Source organism: Colletotrichum graminicola (genome assembly GCF_000149035.1).
Source record: "Colletotrichum graminicola M1.001 genomic scaffold supercont1.13, whole genome shotgun sequence".
NCBI classification, from domain to species: Eukaryota; Fungi; Ascomycota; class Sordariomycetes; order Glomerellales; family Glomerellaceae; genus Colletotrichum; species Colletotrichum graminicola.
This window is the reverse complement of record NW_007361017.1, coordinates 981,472-1,000,678: the sequence shown is the minus strand read 5'-3', so window position 1 is coordinate 1,000,678 and position 19,207 is coordinate 981,472. Positions and strand designations below refer to the sequence as shown.

Sequence of the window (19,207 nt, the reverse complement as noted above, 5' to 3'; positions counted from 1 at the left end):
CGCCCCGCGGCAGTCAACCTTTGACCAAGGTTGGCGCTGCTCAGATACGGCATCCTCTGCAACCCGTCACATACCTAGTTGCTGACTTTGGCCATGCGTCAACTATACGTTAGTATCCATCCATCCATCCATCCATCCATATCCCATACAAGACATCGCTCAGCCCCGAAATACGCCTTCTCCGACCATCCTTTGGACAGCCGCCCCGAAAACGTGCTGCAAGCACCCCACACGCACCCCTGACGACTCATTCCTCGTGGCCCTCGCTCTGGCCCATCGGCTGTTGGCGTTGCGCAGCCCAGAGACGCCCAGCCAATCCCAGTCCACCGCCCTGGTCTCGCCAACCCCTCTAGCCTCATCCCTTCTTCTCCTTGTTCCTCCACTGTCTCCAGAGAAAACCTGGCCTAAGCTAGCTTGTCACTAGTAGTGCCGGCCATACGGTACACATACTGCTTGGTCTGATACCGGTACTTCGTACTCGACATCAGCAGCACACCCGTTCCTTGCCGCATCCTTCCTGCATCCTTCCTGCATCCAAGCCGCCTTACATACATACATTACGGCCGCCCACCCATACTGCACGCCCTCACTTCTTGTTGCCTTTGCTTTGCTCAGATACAGATTCGCCCTCCAGCTCGAGAACCCAACCACCACAGCTACGCTAGCTACCGGCCTGTGCGACCATTCGCTGAGGCACCTGCGCTAGAACACCTCCTCCTTCTCCTTGCCCTTCCGCCACACCTCCGTTAAGACCGCCCCGGCCAATCTGCTTCACATCTTCTCTCGCCTTGCCGAACGAGCTGTGCTCCCTTCCCTTACCAACGACGCTTGTCGAAGCTGAAGACCTGGGGCCGGAAACGCGTCTGGCCCCCGTCTTGTCGTTTCCTGGTCCTTGTACCCCGTCTCGCAACACCTGCGCAACGTCATTCTTGCTGCTGCTACTACTCACCACTCGATACTGCTTTAGCACTCGCACTTGGCCTATCGTAGCCGCCACGGCGCCCCTTCGTCCAATCCTGAGCGCCGCTGTAGATGCCTTCATAATACAAGCCCGCTCCCCCCCCCCCCCCCCCCCCCCGAGCGTTCCCCCTCAACCTTTCTCTTGCCCTCTCTTGGGGGTATCAGGGACCACCAAGACTCGTCACCGCCTCCGCTGCTGCCAGGTATAAACATGTTCGACCACTACGCAATAGGAATGCAGGTGCGCTCAGGTGCCGATGGCGCCACCGACGAGTCGCATCTATCGCCGAGGCAGCGCCCACGAGAACTACCCGACTTGACCGAAGCAGTTGCATCGCCCTCGACGTGTGCTCCGGCTTTGGGCCACGACTCTTCAAACCTACCACAGCCAATCGACAGTCTTGCTGATGAACTCAGCAAGCAGATGTTCATTCCAGAAATACGCCAGTCGAACACCTGGGCGGCGGCGACCGGGACATCGCCATCCATTGTCGCTGGTTTGTCCATGGCCTCTTTGGAGGTTGATGAGGATTGCAATATGGACCTCGCGATAGACGATATGAAGGAATACCAAGCCGTCGCCGACTGGAAGAGAGCACGACGCCAGCGTCACAGCCGATTTGTCAACAATCCGGACAATGCCCCCGCCATAGAGGCCCGCATGAAAGAAATGATCTCACAAGAGTCGCAGTGCAACGTCCATCCAGCCCTGCCCCTTCTTTCTTTGCCGTTGACTATACCTGCACATCCGCACGTACCCAAGATCGAGGCAGACGGCTTTCCCGAGACTGACTCATTCGCGAGTTGCCTAGAAGTAGACGAGGGCTTCTGTGACGAGAGTGAAGAATTTCTTCTCATGCAAAGAGCCCTGGCTGCCGACAAAAGAAGGTTGATGGGCAGCACGTCTGATTCTATACGGAAGTTCGGACCTTTGAGATATAGGGGCTCGGCTGAAACGGCTCTTCGGTGTCACAATGTTGTCAGACAGCGACCCAGGATGCGGCGACGGAAAGGGCCAGGACCAACTCCGGAGCCTCGACCGGCGCATAAGGCCTGAAGGCTTCGAATGGCGACGATGAGTTCTGGCACAACATACCAATTTTAATGTTCAAGCGTCGGGAGGTTATTTCAGCGATATACCCATGGGATCGGAGCACATGATGGCCGGCTTTCGGCAACGGCGTTGATACCACAGACGGTATCCGGTTGATTTTTACAACTCAACACTATCTTTTCAGCAGAAGCCCAAAAAGGAGGGCTTGGGGTCAAAATGACTCCAGTCACAGGAAGTGCAACGGCGTTTTGTTTTCATGTCCGGCGTGACACGGGAGGCTTTAGTTTTCTACTTTCTTACCCCGCGACAGGTCACTTCATTTGTCTCTGCCTTCTTCAGATTTTATCATATCGAAATTCAATTGTCGGGACCGCCATCGACAACCACGGGCATAGCCGGGCGGAGGATGTCTCCGAGTCATTCACGGCGGAACCCCCGGTTCCACGGCCGGGCGTCGGCTCCACAGCCTCTGGGTCTGCAGAAGAGGCTGCAGAAGAGGCTGCAGAAGGGGCTGCAGAAGGGAGGCGTCAATAATGTATACTCGTGGCCAGAGGAAGACGCCTTTCGGTGGGGGGGGGAGGCGCATAATCTCGCCATCTCCCTTCAGACCATTGATGAGGCGGAATGATCAGGGTGGTTTAGAGATGTATCGAAATCAACTACCTAAGCCCTTCGCGCTAGGAAGTGTCGCAGTATTCAACTTCGAACCTTCCCAACTTGAGCTTTACCGATGACTAAGACCAAGATGATGCAGCACGTCGATGTTTTCAGAATTATCGTTGTCACGGATGGTTGGGGAACCGCGTGCAACGCAACGGTTATTCCTCGCGAGCAAGCCGCACCGGCAGACTGGGATCCATTATGGCCAAAGCGGGCTTTTGAGCGGGAGCCTTCCATTCACACACAATCAACACAATGGATTACAACTCCATTCAGGATCAAGCGACCTGTCGCCATCCGTACGATGACATGCTCACTGGACCATTTCGGCCCCTCCTCTCTCAAGTGTCATGAGGGAAAGACGGCCGGGGCATTCCAGTTATCACCCAGCGAACACGCGCCACACTTGCACCATGCCAACAAGGCACAATTCATCCCTTCTCCACCCTCCTGGCCAAGGAACTCATGGTTAATGAAAATTAGACTTTGAGGCGGCAACCTTTTCTATGCATGGTCAAGAGAAGAGGGCACATGTAGTAGCGTCTTCCGGGCAATGCCTTGCCATCAGGGCTGACCTGTACTGGCAGCTGTTGTTGGCCCTCGGTTGAAGGGAAGCCGACAGAGCCAGTCCCAGCTGGAGCCTGGGCCAGTTGCCGGCCCGGCCGTGGATGGCGTCGTTCCTTGCAGTTTGGCAGCGCCATCGCTCTGAGCCGGCCGCGCCCTTAGTTTCTCGAAGTATCTCCGTTTCCTTGTTTGTCGCTACTGCACCTCAACGTATCCAGTTCTATTTGCACAATGGCATGCCTCCCCCAGTGGAGAGAGAGAGAGAGAGAGAGAGAGAGGATGTGGGAAGCGCAAGCCTAGGCCTTGGTATGTATGCCCTCTCGCACCATCGAGAGGGAAGGGGGGGGAGGCCTAATTGGCCAGGCTCATGATGATATCTATGCTCCAGCTGTGGCGTTAACCACCCCGACGATATCCACAACAACGCATGAGAGAGGGATCCAGCAAACGCGATATCAAGGTGCGGTTGACTTGGTCAATTGGAGCGCTCTGGTGGGCAGTGCAAACCCGCGCAAGTGGATGTGTGAGAGTGTCGACAGGCGAAGTACGACGTCTCTTTGTTATTCGTGGCAGCCCTTGGCGAGAGGGTGACGAGAGGGATTGTTTCCTGAGAGTTTTCTTTTCTTGTTCAACGACGTTGGCATGAAAGGAATGAGACTCGGGTTTCTTTGACGCCGCTGTCTCTCAACCCTATCTACCCCAGTTCTATGAAGTACAGAATAGGAGCTGGCCGCAACGACTGGAATGCGGGTATGCTGCTGGGTCGCTAGACGACGTGGGCTGCATTCCTTTGGCCATGCAGGCACAGGCCGTATCCCTCGCCGAAAGCACGGTGATCTCTGTACTCCCAATTCCAGTGCTGCCCGTATATGTGCCGCTTCCATTTCTCGTGCAATAGTTGCTGTGGCAGGATCAGAGACACGAGCTGGGCGGTATTTGTTGACTCTGGTCCCCTCCGCCCGATGCGGGCTTGCAACCATCGACGGCTTTCTTTTCCGTACAAGAATCCCATTCTTCTATGGTTATACCCCAGTTCTGTAGCCAAACTTTTTCTCACTCCTTTCTACACCTTTCGCCGGAAACGAACATTGCAACATTTCCTGCTCATTCGTTTCCCACGACACATCCACCTCTTGCTACTCGCAACCTCGCATTCATACCCGCGCAGTATACTGGACCCTCCCCGTTGACCTCGGCTTCCGTTTCTGTTACTGTTCCTGGCCCTGGCCCTGGCTCTCGGTCGTTTGCGGAACCTAGGGACACTGACGGACGGACAGAGACCGAGACCGAGACACAGGAGAGCATGACAGTGGCCGTCTCGCATTGGACGACGAGCCCCGGCGCGAGTGTCAGTCTCAGCTCGCACCCGACAGACTACAGCGACATGGCCTATTCGGAGGTCCAGTTTTCACTGGACTCGATGGACGAGGACAAAGGCGGCAGCGGGGGGCAGTCTCACTTGTCATGGGGGGAAGCGACAGAGAGGATGGGCGGAGGAGGGCCAGGCTTGGGTGCAGCCCACAACGACGCGCTCCTCTTCGAGGAATTTGTCAACCTCGAGAGGCTTTCGACCGCCGGGGGTGACGAGGTCCCTCCGTCTTCCCTACCCGAGTCGTTCTTATTCAACATCCCACTTCCCGCCCATGGTTCCGTGTCCACGACAAGTGCATCGGGCGATCTGGGCGACCTACTGAGTTGCCACTCGCAGCCGCTCGTGGAAGCTAGGACTAGCGCGGCAGCAGGTCCCGCTGCCACAGTAGTGCCATCATCAGCAGCCGCTAGAGTAGCGGCGGTGACCGCAGACGCCATGGTACCGTCTGCTGTGGGCGTCCCCGGGCCCCAGTCTTCGTGGTCGATCGACCACAGGGAAGGACAAAGGAAGGCTTCGACCTATCCGGACACAGCTCACACTGGCGGGTCCGAGTCGATCTCTGACTCTGAGCTTCTCCGCCTGGAAGGCATATCGTTGAAAGCGTCGCCATCTCGCGCTCCATCTGTCGTCGTTTCCCATCCTCCTACTCCTCTTCCTCAACCTTCGTCCGCTACCAGCAACAACACCAACCTCCACGTAGCCGGCAGCAGCAGCAGCGGCAGCAGCAGCACTACTACCACCAACACCTACACCAACAACGGTGGCCGTAAGCCGAGCAACTTCTTCAAAGTCGTCGCATCCAAACTGCAGCAGAAAGCTGCCTCCGTACGCCATAAACAGCCCAACATGTCTTCCGTTACCCTCGATAGCAGGGGTCCCCTTTCGCCCAACGTCTCGCCTCGCAAGGCCTTCAAGCTCCGCCCCGAGCAGCTCGGCCTTGGCGGCCCCCCGTCCGCAAGACTGCCTCTCTCCCCCCCCAACAGTGCCACCATCCCCCAGGACCTACCTTCCACATCATCGACTGGACCCAACGGCATGCCCTTTTGCGGTGGTTACGTTGAAGATCCTTTCTTCGACGCTGGCGTTGCTGGAGGTCACGTACCAATGTTCCGCCGCAGCGACCCTACCACACCCATGGACACTCCCGTTCTTGATGACAAGAGCGGCATGTTTTATCACCACCAGCAGATGAGCTCTGGCAACGTTGCCAACTCGAGCAAGGCCACTTGGCCCATGGTCACGACGACTCCCCAGACTGACTCCCACGTCGCCTGGTCCAATGCCTATGCCAGCGACGGTCTCGACAACCAGTGGTGGGATGGGGGCCACATGGACTTGTCATCTAACACACAGTTTCAAGCACAGAACGCTCGCAATGCCACCTTCAACCTCGCCATGCAGACACAACACAACGATCTGGCATACGAGTACAACAACATGGCCGCCGGTCACGAGATGTCCGGGCTCATGATCCACATGCCTCAACCGCGGGCCACGTCGTCACCGATCATACACTACCAGCCTCAACAGCAGCAGCAGCAGCAGCAACATCATCATCAACAACAACAACAACAACAACAACAACAACAACAACAACAACAACAACAGCAGCAGCAGCAGCAGCAGCAGCTCCACCATCCGCAACACCCTCAACAGATGACTGAACGCCGACCTCGTATGCCCCGTGCTCCCTCAGCCGGCGCCCGGCATCTGTGCCTGACGACGCCGATGCGCAAGACCCGCAACACGAGCCGCACACGCCAACCCAGCCGCGACTCCTCAACGTCACCCACACCCACAAACCGGTCTCGCCACAGCAGTGGCGGCTCGCTCTCCAGTATAGGAGGCGGCGCAGCGCTGAGTGCGAACGTCAAGAAGCGTCGGTCGTGGTCGAGGCGCGAGAGCATGCGTACGCCTTCCATCGGAGGCGGCCTCGGTGGTGCGCCGGAGGGCGTCGGTTTCGTCAACTTCACCCCTAGCGACAAGAACATACTCATGACGGGCGTCGCGCCAAGCGGGAGCTCCAAAACCAAGGCCCGCCGCGAAAAGGAGGCTATGGAGAAGCGCCGGAGACTAAGCGAAGCGGCCATCAAGGCCGTCAAGGCCGCGGGTGGAGACGTGGACAAGCTAGTCGAGGAAGGGTTCGTCTTCTGAGATGGTTCGTTTCTCTCTTGGATTGTTGGGTGGTGGGTTTGGGCTGGCAGCAATATGGGCATGGGAGCGCTTTGGGAGTTTTTCTTTTCGGTCAGGATAGGCTTGGGGTCTAGGAGATACCTGGCGTTTATCACGGGATCACCAATGTACGCGAAGGATCCGCGACTTGCCTTGATTTCTGTTTATCCTATCTTCTACCAATACAGAACGACATGGGGAGCGCGAGCTTCGAATGACGTCTGGGCGGGTCTGTCGACGATGGCCGCTTTACTTTCTTCGCAACACCAAAAACAGTATTTACCTAATCATTGTTTCCTATGTCGGAGCAACCCAAAATCACAGGCTGAAACCAAGGGTGCGAGATATGGAGGGGGGGGGGGGGGGATTGGACATCCTAGCAGAGCAGAACCAATATCAAAATAACACATTCAAACAAATCTTCCAGAGACGACCCTCTTGCCCACTTCACCCAATGTAATGTACTGGTGCCGATCGACTTGCCGTTATCGCCCAGCGACTCTTCTCACTCCATGACAAATCACACGTGAGTTGCGATTCGCTCGCTGCTCAACACAAAACAACAATAACAACAACAGCAAGAGCATCATCAGTAAGCGATACTAGTTCCATTCAAGGGCCGGCGCACTGCGGTTGCTCAGCGAGTCGACGCCTCGCGCAGCCCCTGCCATATCCCAGCCCAGAGGGTCGGGGCCGCCTCTCGAGTCGAGGGCCATAGTTGCCGCTACATGCGTCCGTCGTACGGACCAGCCGTTAGCACATCTACGCCGGACAGAGCGCATGAGGGATGGAGGGGTAGGGCAGCCGCTCCTTATGCCTTCCCTTGGGCTAAGGTAGTCTGTCATGTCTGTGCTGTGACAGCCCCATCCGTGCTTTCCTGCTACTCGACGGGTGACTACTGACTGACTGCTAGAGGAGGGGGGGGGCGGCGGCGGCGGCGGCGGAGGATGAGGACGAGGAGGCTCTCGGGAGTCAACACAGACCATCACCTGCCGAAGCTGCCAGAACCTCGTCAAAACCCAGACCCAAGAGCGGGGCTTACGGCTTGTGAAGGCATCCGGGGCTGGACAATGATACCAGATAGGACTTGGGTGGGAGTAGACTGAAGGGGAGCAGCAGAGGAGGGGGGGGTTGCGTGGGCTTGCGGGCTGTGCCGGTTCTGCATTGTTTGTAATCCAACATGACCGCAAACAGATAGCTTTTCTGACTCGTCCTTATCCCATTAGAGGCTTGGCATCTTTCCATTCACCTCAGACAGAAACCCAGCCCCCCGCTCAAAGATTGACCACTAAGCCTTATATCGCTCTCTTACCATATCTGTTGTGCTATGCACACTCCACGACGCCCACCTTGCGAGCTTCGCAACTCCCGGGGGGGTACTGGGACGTGGATGCCGCCACGGTCCATCATGGATTCAACGACAGAGGGAGCGGCGTCTCCATGCCGCCTCACTTATAAAGCCAAAGGGAAACAGAACACCCACAAGCCTGGCTGGCCGTCGTCTGTCAGTCTGTTAGTTCCACCAGCTTGCCTACCTGCCTGCCTGCCTGCTTGCCTGCCCGGCCAGTTGGTGAGACTAGTGCAAGATGCCCGTTGCAGAATCAATCTTATGGCCCATCGGCGTCTGATCCGGCCATTTGATCTATCACGCCAAACCCAAAACTGTCAGGCGCTAGGAGCATGATGGGGCAAGGCGCAGGTTCGCGTACGAATGTCTCAGTGCGGAACCCACTCTGACAGCTCACACCCCTCTCACTTCCCCCTCTCCGACTCTCCCTATTGTCCCTCTCCTCCCATCACGATCTAACCTGCTCGATCCCATACTCGCAGAAAATCCCCGAATCGTACAAGCTCGACGGTTTACATGGACTCCCACCCTATCCTCGTCACTGACACGTTCCCTTCCGGAAACGTTGGTCCAATCTGTTGTACACGGCTCTACCTAGCCTATGTCACAGCCGCGCTACGTCTCGACTCCGCCAACACCCCAACACCCCCTCCAAGACCCATCCAACGCTCGTTCCTTGACCCGAATGCAGGTACGGGTGATACACCGCCCCTCATGTTTGTGCGTTTTTCGCGGCAAGTACCGGACCTGCATGAGCCTGGCCTTGCATAACCGCGACGTGGGTATCACCGGCGCGATTGCCCTGCTGCAGCTGCCCTGTGAGTGCACCGAGCCCTCGGCCGGAAGCAGACAAGACATGAGCCCTGTTCCGCAGCAAGCGACGTCAAACTACCACGACGCGCAACAGGTCCAGCCTCTTGACTACTCTGAGCCTTGTCTCAGTCGCGGCATCCGAGGGATCGAGACCCTTTCTCGGGAGACGCGGAGCTCTTACCCGCGCAGCCTCGAAATCAACCTCGCGACTCTGTGAGGGCCTTGCGCCCCTGCCCAGCAAACTGAATAAGGGAGCAAGACAAGGGCTGGCAAGAGGTTGAAGGACATCAAGGAGCTGCGCAACGCCGAGGCCATTGGCTCAGCCTGACGGGCCACGTTCTGTTGACGATGTCTCAATTACGTTGGCCAGACCAGGCATGCATAGGTGTGCAGATAAGATGACATACGGCATCCTCATGAGGCAACATGCGCCCACCGTATCGTCACAAGCCCTCCACGGAAGATGAATAATGCAGGATGGCCATCGATCCCCACTTCGACGGTCTATGTTCTCCCCGGCAAGCCTTCCGATCTGTAATCATCACCGTCATTCATTCTGTCAATTTTGACATCACTCGGCCGTGCACATTGGTCAAACATGATCAACATCCAACAAACACCACGGTATCGCGGTTGCCTGCCGGTCAGCCGCCTTACTCCCCTCCGCCAAAGCAGAACTTCTGCACGGAAGGGGTAAAGGTGTCTTGCCGCTGGGCTCGATATGGTCAAGTGGCTACCATACTTCGTTCCTTGGCCAATGGCATTTATATGAAGAGAGCTGTGGTTGACTGGCTGACTGACTAGCTTCAGCACAACTTTTAACTCCAAGACCCAAAGAGAGGATCAATGGGAACCTCCTCATTGCGACCCGATCCGGACGGAACCGGACTCCTCCTGTCCTTTCTCGGTTAGCCCGTTTTGTTCTGCTCCGGGACCCTTCTCTCCGAGCCGCTGTTCTACATACCTCCCCACCACCTACCAAGTCGCCAATGTTCAGGGCAGGCAAGCTCTATGGCAGGTGTTAGTCCAGGCTACCTATCTTGGCCCATGACGGCCATTCTCTATTGGGAAGAACCCCCGTGTCCACCCTAAGCCCCCGCCGTCATGACAGCTGCCGGCTCGCACCGTGGAGGCAGAATGGACAGTGTAACTCATAGGTTACCCCGTGCACTATTCCCTTTATTTACCTTCAGCCCGAGTGAGGCGTCCGCCATGCAGACGAGCCACGGTTTAGTCTGGCAAACGCGACATGACTGCGCGAGAAGTCCTACGGCCTGACCGGACCTCGAGATGACCGTTGTTATCCCATCAAAAATGTCCGTGACTCCCACGGATCTCAAGCCGCGGGCGAGACGTCAAACGGGATTTCGACCACCCGGTTCTAGTCGTTGGTCCGCGCGCCTTCCCGGCAGCAACTGCCTCATGGCCCATAATTGAATGATATCGCGGCACCCGAGTTGCCCAGTGAGCAGCCAGGAAACAGTCCGGAGGGGCCTCCGGAGGAACCAAGTAACGAAGGCCCGAGATACCGGTGCTCGTGTTTATCCAGCGGCCTCCAGGAGGGGGTGCCGACAAGGTAGCCCGATCAACCTGGATGACACAAGAAACCGACATCGACCCCTCCAAGGAGAACACGCAAACTGTTTAGTTTAGTTCTCCCACAGCGCCCGTCAAGCGACACAGTCTCGGACTCATCCAAAGCCGGATCCTGTAACCAGTCAACTCATATCAGACAGCCGGTAAAGCGAGTTGGTCAAACGCGTCTTGCCCTGGTGTAAGGGCGTCGTGGGGCAGAAACACCAAGCAGCACCGATGAGCAAAGCCGTCATCATCTCTCCAACTGCCGAGACACGCCACAAACTGTGCCAGGAAACACTCGGTGTCATCGTTGCTCGAAATGGGACGGCATCGGCTCCCCGAAGGATCAAAGCAAGCGACCCCGCATAAGCCGCTCTCAGGGTTTCCGCATCGCCGTCCCTAGTCCTGCACACGTGAAGCCCCCAGAACAAATTCACATGGTCGGACGACGGAAAACCACCGCGCCACAAGTCTTGCCTTGCAAGACGATCCCGCCGTATGCGAGGGGGGAGGGGGGGCTACGGAGGTCGACCGCTCGTCATAGCATCTCTCCCCGTCACCGGCCGCGCGATACTTTCTCAACATACCAATTTACGGCCCATCTCTAGAAAACAAGCTCACGGGCGCAGGCTTCTGAGCGTCCCCCAACTGGCTATGGGGGAACCTCTCTGCCATCCTTGGCCTTTCTAAAGGTGCTCTCTCCCTCTCTCTCTCTGTCTCTCGTCCACCCCCTTCCGTATGAAGAAGGGCCACCCTCTCTCGCCTGTTGCTTCCGTGTTGGAGATAGCGCCGTCATGGTCCCGTACACTTGCCCACACCTCTCGGAAGCCAAGAGGTGCTTGCGCGGCTAAGGACGCTGTGTTTCGTTCTCAACGTCGCGGCGCCGGCATGTAGCGACGATGCATCGTCTCACCTGTCCTGCATCATCCGACGGTCAAACCTGGACTCCGCGAGGCCAAGATGACCCGGAGTCGTTGGGAAGTCTCGGCGGAGGAGAGGATCCCGTCTCGATCATCCATCCATCCGCGCTTCATCACGTAACGTCCGGTTTCCACCTCTATTCCCCTCCCGACCCGACCCTCTCTCCACCCTCCCCCCCCCCCCCCCCCCCCCCGTCTTTCTTCTCTCTTTCCTTTCCTTCAGCATCTTGCGCATCTGAATAACCATCAGACAGCCGCTCTCTCCTGTCCATCACTGATCAATGACCGTTAAACTGACAGAGAAGAGGCAGCCGTCTGCCCGCCTCCGGATCCGTGTTAGCCCGGCAATATGTCTTGCCTGCCGATCGGCCACCTCCGGGGGCCTGCTCCGCCTTGCTGCGTCCCACCAACCCTCTCTCTCCCTCTCCTCCCACATGCCCTCTTTTCGTCCCCACTACTCCATTCCACACCACCTTGACCATGCCACATGTCCTCACTCCGGGCCGAATACCACACCTCCGGCCCTCCGTTACGGGCGTACCATCCAGTCCGACCGCCCCCCCCCCCCATCCTCCACCACGTCCCTGTCAGGAGACGGGACAGGGACAATCCGGAACGGCCGCCCATTTGACTTTCCTCGCCGGCTGGATTCCGACCTCGCCTCAGCCAAGTGAGGCTCCTCCCCCCTTGCATTGTTTCCCCATCCGTTTCGACCCGTAGCGGGGGGCGAAAGGAGAGTGCCCAATGATGGTCGAGCCGAACCTCCGCCCAGCTTGTCCTCCCGGCATGTTGTAGAGCGTTGCATCAGCTGATGATAAGGTTAAGGTTCAGGATGACAGCCCACCCTCTCTCTCTTTTCTCCGTGGATACGAGCCGCGCGTACCTGAATACTCGCCCATCCCATGGGCACCCAGTCTCGTGAGCATGTCTCCTGCCGCCCGATGGGGGGGTCCAGCGGCCGAAGAGAACAAGGGACCTCTTTCCTTTGGCTCTCTTTTTTTTTTTTTTCCCTCCTCCTCCCTCCCCCCCAAGCGAATAGTGATAACCAAATCAAAGTTAGGGCAGTGTCCTCACGTCAAGTTACAACAAGCCTCGGCATTACGAACTGAACCGTTAATGGGTTCTCGCTCAACAACAGAGGCCCTACCCCCCCCCCCCCCTCGGCCCGGCCAAGCGTGAGTGACTCTCTGGTAGGGAGTGGCTGCCAATAAAGGAATCAAACTCTTTCACCTGCTGCTGCTGCTGCTGTTGCTGCTGCTGTTGCTGCTGCTGCTCCTGCTCCCTCTCGGCAGTTGCCGTGAACCATTGTGACGGCCGAGGACAATGCCACAGGACACACTGGTGCCTGTGCCGGTAGCTGTCTACTTCCCATGACCAGTCACAGGTGACGTGTTTTGCGGGAGGGTGAGCCTTTGCTTCAACTAGCCTGTTTCTTGCACTGCAACGGACAGAGTCTACTCCGTTGTTGAACTCTTTCTCTCCCTTGAGTCTTGCTACGTCAAGATAGCATGCCAGTTGCGAGGGGGTATTATTCCCTCTGGCAAAGACTGCTCTGTGCCGTGTCTGAACTGTTTTGACTTGGGACAAGACAGGTTTTGATAACAGAGTTCATTAACTATTTTTGCATGGCTGTTTTAGTATTTTTCCTCAGTCAAGGGACATGAGAGATGCATACATGCACGATGCACATCTTCTCTGCCTCTAGATGCCACACCAAGTGAGCCCTTTTAAACCTCCTCTGTTCCGTTCCGTCCCCTCCCACCCCCAGCCCAATGTCATGCTGCTGCCGCTGCTCTGATGATGAGATTCCTTTCTCAACAATCGCAACATATTTACAAAGCGTGAATCCCAATCCAGGGCAACAAGCTTCTTGGTTGGCGTGTCCGGCAAGCCCCGTATAAACAACAATCAACGCCGTGATCTCGGGACGCCATCCTCAGTGCCAGAGACAAGAGTGTATAAATGGAACAGAATGCTGACACACACAAAAAAAAAGCAAAAGAAAAAAAGTCACCATGCCATCCATGGTGTGATGCGATGCTTGTCATAACTCAATACAGGGCCCACCTCTCCTGCTCACGCCTGGCGATTCATTACTGGAGTAAGCCGCATCGACTCCATGCGTATAAACCTCTCATGGACTAGAGAGTGCCTGGAAAGGCAGGAACGGCAAAACCGCCTCCACAAATGCGTGATGCGTAGCGACGAGTCCATCTCTAGGCTGTGCGGTATCATCTTCCGTAAAAACGGATTATCATCATGGCAAGTCATATCTACTCATAACCGGCACCTCGCTGCCAAGGGCTGTTGAAGAGTTAGTTACTGTCCTTTTCCGTTCTCATTTCAGGGATTCTTACCTGACGTTGTTCTGCGTCCTGAGCTGTCCAGGGCTTGAGTTATTTTGTTGCCTCTGCTGGTTGGGGTTACCGTTGTACGGGCTCGGCGTCCTCATCGGGGCCTGTCCGTAGGGGTTGCGGTTATCGACCGGGAACAGAGGGGTCGAGGGGTCCACAGGAGACTGGACTTGGCCGTTCGGACCGCCAGGTCGCTGCATGGATTGTTGAGACTGGGACGCTGACTGGGTAGTCGATTGGGGCACAGGGGCACCCGACGGGTCAACGCGGCGGCGCATAGATTCGGATGAAATAGAGTCGTTGTCGTCGTCGAGGTCGAGCCCCTTCTTGTAATGGGCCTTGTCGCCTCGGGCCGTGGCAGCCAGGGCATCCAGCTCGGTAGTGGTGTGCAGCTGAGTCTGCGACTTCATGAAAGAGGCGCGGTCATCGGCCATGTACTGGTAACGGGCGTCCGGGTTCTTGCGGAAGTAGATCAATGTGCTGCTGACGATAACAAGCAGCAAGAGAATCAGTGCGAAGGCCGCGTTGGCGATGAAGAGCACCACTCCGACGATACCGTTGACCAAGGGGGGCGCGCCGAAGACGTCCGAGAAGATGAGCAGAAAGATGGCGTTGAGGAAGTTCATGACGCAGATAGCAATGTTGAACGAGTTGGTGCTCTTGTCCATCCAGGGGCGAAGGACGCTGGCAGCGATGAGGGCCGCCGCCTCGATGATGACAAAAGAAATGGCTTGGACGGTTCCACTACGCTGGGCAAAGGCAACGAACATGCCCTTGACGACCGTGTAGCCAAGCATGGGTACGATAAAGTAGTAAGCCGAGGCGCGGAACTGGACGTAGAGGAAACCCCACTTGTTCAGAGCCTGGGGGTCCGAGAAAAGGATGTAGGCAGGGTTGCGGTGCATGACGACGGAGCGGCGGGCGATGCGAATGACCTTGAAAGAGGCCCAGCCAAGGGTGATGGCCATGCCGAAGAGGAAGAAGACGGCGAGAACGACTTCGGCGGCGGAGTCGACCTGGGTGAACTCCCACAGGCAGAGAATCGACATTTGAGGGAAACCGATCAAGGTCATGCGGAAGAGGATGCCCTTGAGGACAGTGAACCACCCGTTGCGGAACTCGAGGAACTTCTCACTCTTCATCCACTTCTGTCGGACAGCCAACTCGCAGAATCCCTTGAAAGCGGCGACACCAAGGACGGTGAAGATGACGAAGACGCAGAAGAAGGACAGGCCGGTCATGAAGAGGTTGGTGGACTCGATCTTGGCGCGGAAGGCAACTCGCTGAATACCGAAGACGATGAAGCTGCCGGAAGACAGTTGGATGTTGGCTCTCTTGGCGATAATAGAAGCACCGGCTTCAATGCCGCGGCGGGCCATCCTGGCAGCGGAAAGTCCCCAATCGAGAGAACGCTTCTCGACCTGGACCGAGGTGGTGGTCAAAGAGTTGAGGAGAGTAGACGGGGTTCCACCCGTGGCTCGCTGGTACCAAGTAAAGATGTCCTGCATGAACTGGAGGCGGATGATTCCCATGGACCAAACGAAGTCCTGAGTCCACGACTGAACGATGGGGGGCAGATGCACACCAGTTAGACCCACAATGGCCTGGGACTGGAAGTAGCCGAAGAGGGACAGGGTGTTGGCGGCAACGTGGGCGGCGGTGTTGGTGTGACCGAGGCCGGAGATGACAGCGGACGAGATCAAACCCAAGCCGGCGATGATGGCGGTGGCCCACTTGACTCCAATCAAATCGACAGTCTTTCCGTTGGAAATGTCGGCCTCGACGCAGGCAACACTCTGGTCGGTATTGGTCAAGTTGACAAAGACACGGACAGTGGCGTCGAGATCGGGAATGTTGTAGGCAATTCCGGGAATCTGGCTGACGGCTTCCTGGCTAACGGGAAGGTTGAAGTTCATGGTGATCTTTCCGGCAGTCATGGGGCACAGACCGGCGAGGTTGATACTACAAGGGTCAACAGTGCGCCTCAAGAATTCGTAACCGTAGGCCGAGATGGAGATATCGAAGACGATGCTACCCTGGACGGAGGAAACAGCGACGATGTTGATGGCGGCACTGCCGTTGGTAGGGGTGAAGATGACGTTAAACAGACTGGCCGTGAAGCTGGAATCATCCTGGCACGTGTTGAGAGAGTTTGACTGCAGCAACTGCTCGGCGGCCATGACGGGAGTGGTGAGGTAGGCGGCGAGAGAGCCGAGCAAAAGCAGCGGCTTTGCGAAGGACAACCGCATGTTGGGCGATTGGTCGTCGTGAACGTCTAGGTGAGGTTGAGCGAGTGGTCCGATCGACGAAGATTGGTGGTCGTCGAAATCGGATGGTCGGAACCGAGGAGTCCGGGGAGAGGATCGAAGCCGTCTAGATCGCGATACTCATGAATCCGGGGTCGTTCCAGACGGGGGGGGGATATGTTTGTGACGGAAGGAGGAGGAGGAGAAGAATAAGAAGAACAAGGGGCGCCTAGTGAAAGCAAATGGGCCGATGATGCGATGGAGCGACTAGCCTCTCGGGCGACGATGGGACGCAAGGAGGTGGCGTTTTTGTGGCAGGGGAAAAAAGGAGTTGCTAGCGAATGTTATCTGCCAACGATTGTCGAGGTACCGGCGACAGAAGCAGAAGACGAAGCGAAGGGTCGAGGATTTGGGAAAGGCGTCCCTCTCAAAGGCGCCGATGACAAGGATGGATTCGTATGGTCGTCTCGGGGCGCGGTCGCTCGATCGGTTCGTTGCAGCGTTGTCGAAGGCGGGGTGGTGGTGGTCGAAGAGGAAAGGCGGGTGTAGGTGGGTTTTGTTGGTTTTGTTGTTTGTGTTGCAGGAGTAGTGCGGTAGAAGGGAAATGAAGAATGGAAGGGAGTAAAAGGAAGGGAAAGGACAAGATCGACAAGCAAATTGGTGCACGGGGAAGGAAGAGTGATGAAAGGAGACGTCTGGCTGGTCGAGTCCAGGCGATGGGTGGATGGGTGGATGGATGGCTTGCATGCAAGGTGGTGGTGGTTCGGATTTCAGGGAAAAACTGGGCAAGGGCCGTGGCCTTCTGTGTCAGTAGTGTGCAACTATGCAGTCTGAGGGCGGATTGAGCAGGAATCCCGTCGACTGGTGTGTGTGTGAGAGGGGTGGATCATGAGCCTTGGATACATACAGCCAGAGGCAGGGGTAAGGACGGCACGCCGGGTATTCGTACGGGGGTGGTGCGTAAGGGTTAATTTAATTTCCTTTCCTGGGTCGTCTTCATCGCGGAAGCGTGGAAGTGTGGATGCGCGGACGGGATGGGCGAGAGATGGCGTTGGCAGGGCCTGTGGGTACCTACTACGTAGGCAGGCGGGTGGTACATATCCGTACATACGCTGGTGTGCACCATTGGCATACACATAGCTGTCTGTACAAACAATGTACGTCGTGCAGTACGCTAAAGTAGGTAAGTAAGCATCTAAGGTAGTTAGTCGACTATCTACTCCGTACACTAGGTAGCTACCTACGTGGTGGGATGACTAGGTACCTGGACAATGCGTGCTCAATGGGATGGCACGAGCATGAGGTACTGCCTGATAGGCATGCCCTTGGCTAGGTTGCGGGGACACGGAATCCGGCAACAGCGAAGGTACTTCTGATGGCGGCTGGAATGACACACGATGGAAAGTACCGCAGCCGTATATCCGCTCCCAGGGCTCGACTCAGCTCGTATCGATCCTAACAGAAATACGGACGCTTGGAGAGTAAACAACGCCGCCCGGGAACGGGCCAGAAGAGACGACACCTGTGCAAATCAGCCCATCTGGCCGATTACGTGAGGCACGCCTGCTGGGCGCTCACTAAGAGACGAAGGAGCCAGCCATTCTTCTCTTAGCGCCCGATCTCCGACCAGCCCACGCGAACCCCTTTGCGACATATCGACATCTCTGCGACGACGGCTGGGCCAACGTTGGCTTGTGGACCGTCCCCATGTTCCTGCCAACATGCCTCGATACGCCAACAGCATCAGCACCGTCAACGCGGAGGGGATCGTCGTCGTCGCCCTACCAAGACCGACGACTCCCGCAGTCATAGCGTCATTCAAACCTGCAGTGCATCCGTACGTACCGCCATCCGAATTCTTTTTCTTCTCTCTCCCTCTCTCCCTCTCCGCGGGTGTATGCACGTCTGAAAGTCTGCATGCACGCCTGGCCGGGCTACCAAGGTCCGCCATTTAGTTCACTCGCCCTCGCACATACTATGCAACATATGGATACATCATACATGTCCATCCCATCTTTCTTCCCGCCCTCCCATCTTTTCCTGTCTGCTGTATCCGTATGTTCTTCTCGCTTTCCTATTTTGGGCCTCTAGGCTCTTAAGCGGGGGCGCTACTTGACGGATTGGAACGATGGAGTGATTACTCGCCCTGTCCAAAACCTTGGTTACCACACCCTCCCTGCTGGCTTGCCGTCATCGCCCTCCCAACCTCTCTCTCTCTCTCTCTCTCTTTCGGCCGAGCTCGTGATTACCTGATTCACCTGTTGCCGGCGAAGCAGTCTACGCCTCCCAAGACTTTCCAAGGCGCGCCTTCCAATGTTTCCAAAGGCCAGTCAAACTCATACTGCCCGAGGAAATGCGGCTGGCATGTTGCTTCGTCTGCTTTTCGTCCTACGCACCTCCGCGACGTGGAGTGTTTGGGTGCCCTACCTCAGACACCAAGATAGACCAGCAAACACTAAACTCGACCGGAGAAAAAAAAAAAAAGGCCAGCCCACACTCCCACCCTCTCCAATTCATTTCAATTATTGATTCTCCCGTTGTCGTGACACTCTTGCACTGCCACGAATACTTTCCCTAAAAGATGGCGGGTCTAGGACCACCACCGCTCCCGTTCGCACGTGAACCTGAACAGCCGGGCATCCGGCAGGACTTCTTTTTCTTTTTGTTATCATTTTCGTCCAATTCCCACTGAAGCGAACCCCCACCCCCCTGCTTGCGCGGTTTCGTCCCAGCGAGCAAGAACCTGGCCAGGGTCGTTTCTGAGCAAAAGGGAACCACGCGTCTGAGACGTCTAAAAATGGCCCCGGTTACCCAAGGGCCGCGGCACAGTCAATTGGTCCGCGGGCGCTCTCACGCTGCGACGGAGACAAGAGTCAAATGAAAGAGACTCATGACGGGCGTGTGTTCGCCTCTACAGAGCCAAGCTTGAAACAGCTACGCAGACACATCCGGCAACACCATGGTTTTCCCCCTCTCGCTTCCGACCGCGGCACATGTACGTAGCCGAACGATATGCTGCCCCGGCCTGCCTAGCACGCCGTAGGACGGACGCACCAAGACCCAGCCAACGTCGACGATGGAGGAGCGTCCAATGTTTCGGCCCAAGAACCGCTGGCCCGTTGTTACAGGACTTGCTAGTGAATGAAAATCCCAACTTTGCTCGATT

The 19,207-nt window shown here is 56.6% G+C and overlaps 4 protein-coding genes across 4 annotated transcripts; 3 read left to right on the top strand and 1 right to left on the bottom strand.

Annotated features, from left to right (window-relative positions):
- The first annotated feature begins 1,302 nt into the window (after nucleotides 1-1,302).
- GLRG_04345 (uncharacterized protein) lies at nucleotides 1,303-2,212 on the top strand. The gene has a single exon (XM_008095030.1). It carries the CDS (start codon nucleotides 1,385-1,387, stop codon nucleotides 2,015-2,017), a length of 633 nt encoding a protein of 210 aa, XP_008093221.1. The 5' UTR covers nucleotides 1,303-1,384; the 3' UTR covers nucleotides 2,018-2,212.
- Nucleotides 2,213-4,541: 2,329 nt separating this feature from the next.
- On the top strand, nucleotides 4,542-6,764 carry GLRG_04344 (uncharacterized protein; the record flags this gene model as incomplete). Its single annotated transcript, XM_008095029.1, has 1 exon — nucleotides 4,542-6,764. The coding sequence occupies one exon, from the start codon at nucleotides 4,542-4,544 to the stop codon at nucleotides 6,762-6,764; it is 2,223 nt and encodes a 740-aa protein (XP_008093220.1).
- Nucleotides 6,765-8,881: 2,117 nt separating this feature from the next.
- GLRG_04343 (uncharacterized protein) lies at nucleotides 8,882-9,271 on the top strand (the record flags this gene model as incomplete). Its single annotated transcript, XM_008095028.1, has 2 exons — nucleotides 8,882-9,156; nucleotides 9,199-9,271. 2 exons carry the CDS (start codon nucleotides 8,882-8,884, stop codon nucleotides 9,269-9,271), a joined length of 348 nt encoding a protein of 115 aa, XP_008093219.1.
- A 4,443-nt stretch (nucleotides 9,272-13,714) lies between these two features.
- Nucleotides 13,715-16,044, bottom strand: GLRG_04342 (transient receptor potential ion channel; the record flags this gene model as incomplete). The annotated part of the gene is made up of 2 exons (XM_008095027.1): nucleotides 13,715-13,745; nucleotides 13,799-16,044. The coding sequence occupies 2 exons, from the start codon at nucleotides 16,042-16,044 to the stop codon at nucleotides 13,715-13,717; spliced, it is 2,277 nt and encodes a 758-aa protein (XP_008093218.1).
- Nucleotides 16,045-19,207: the final 3,163 nt, after the last annotated feature.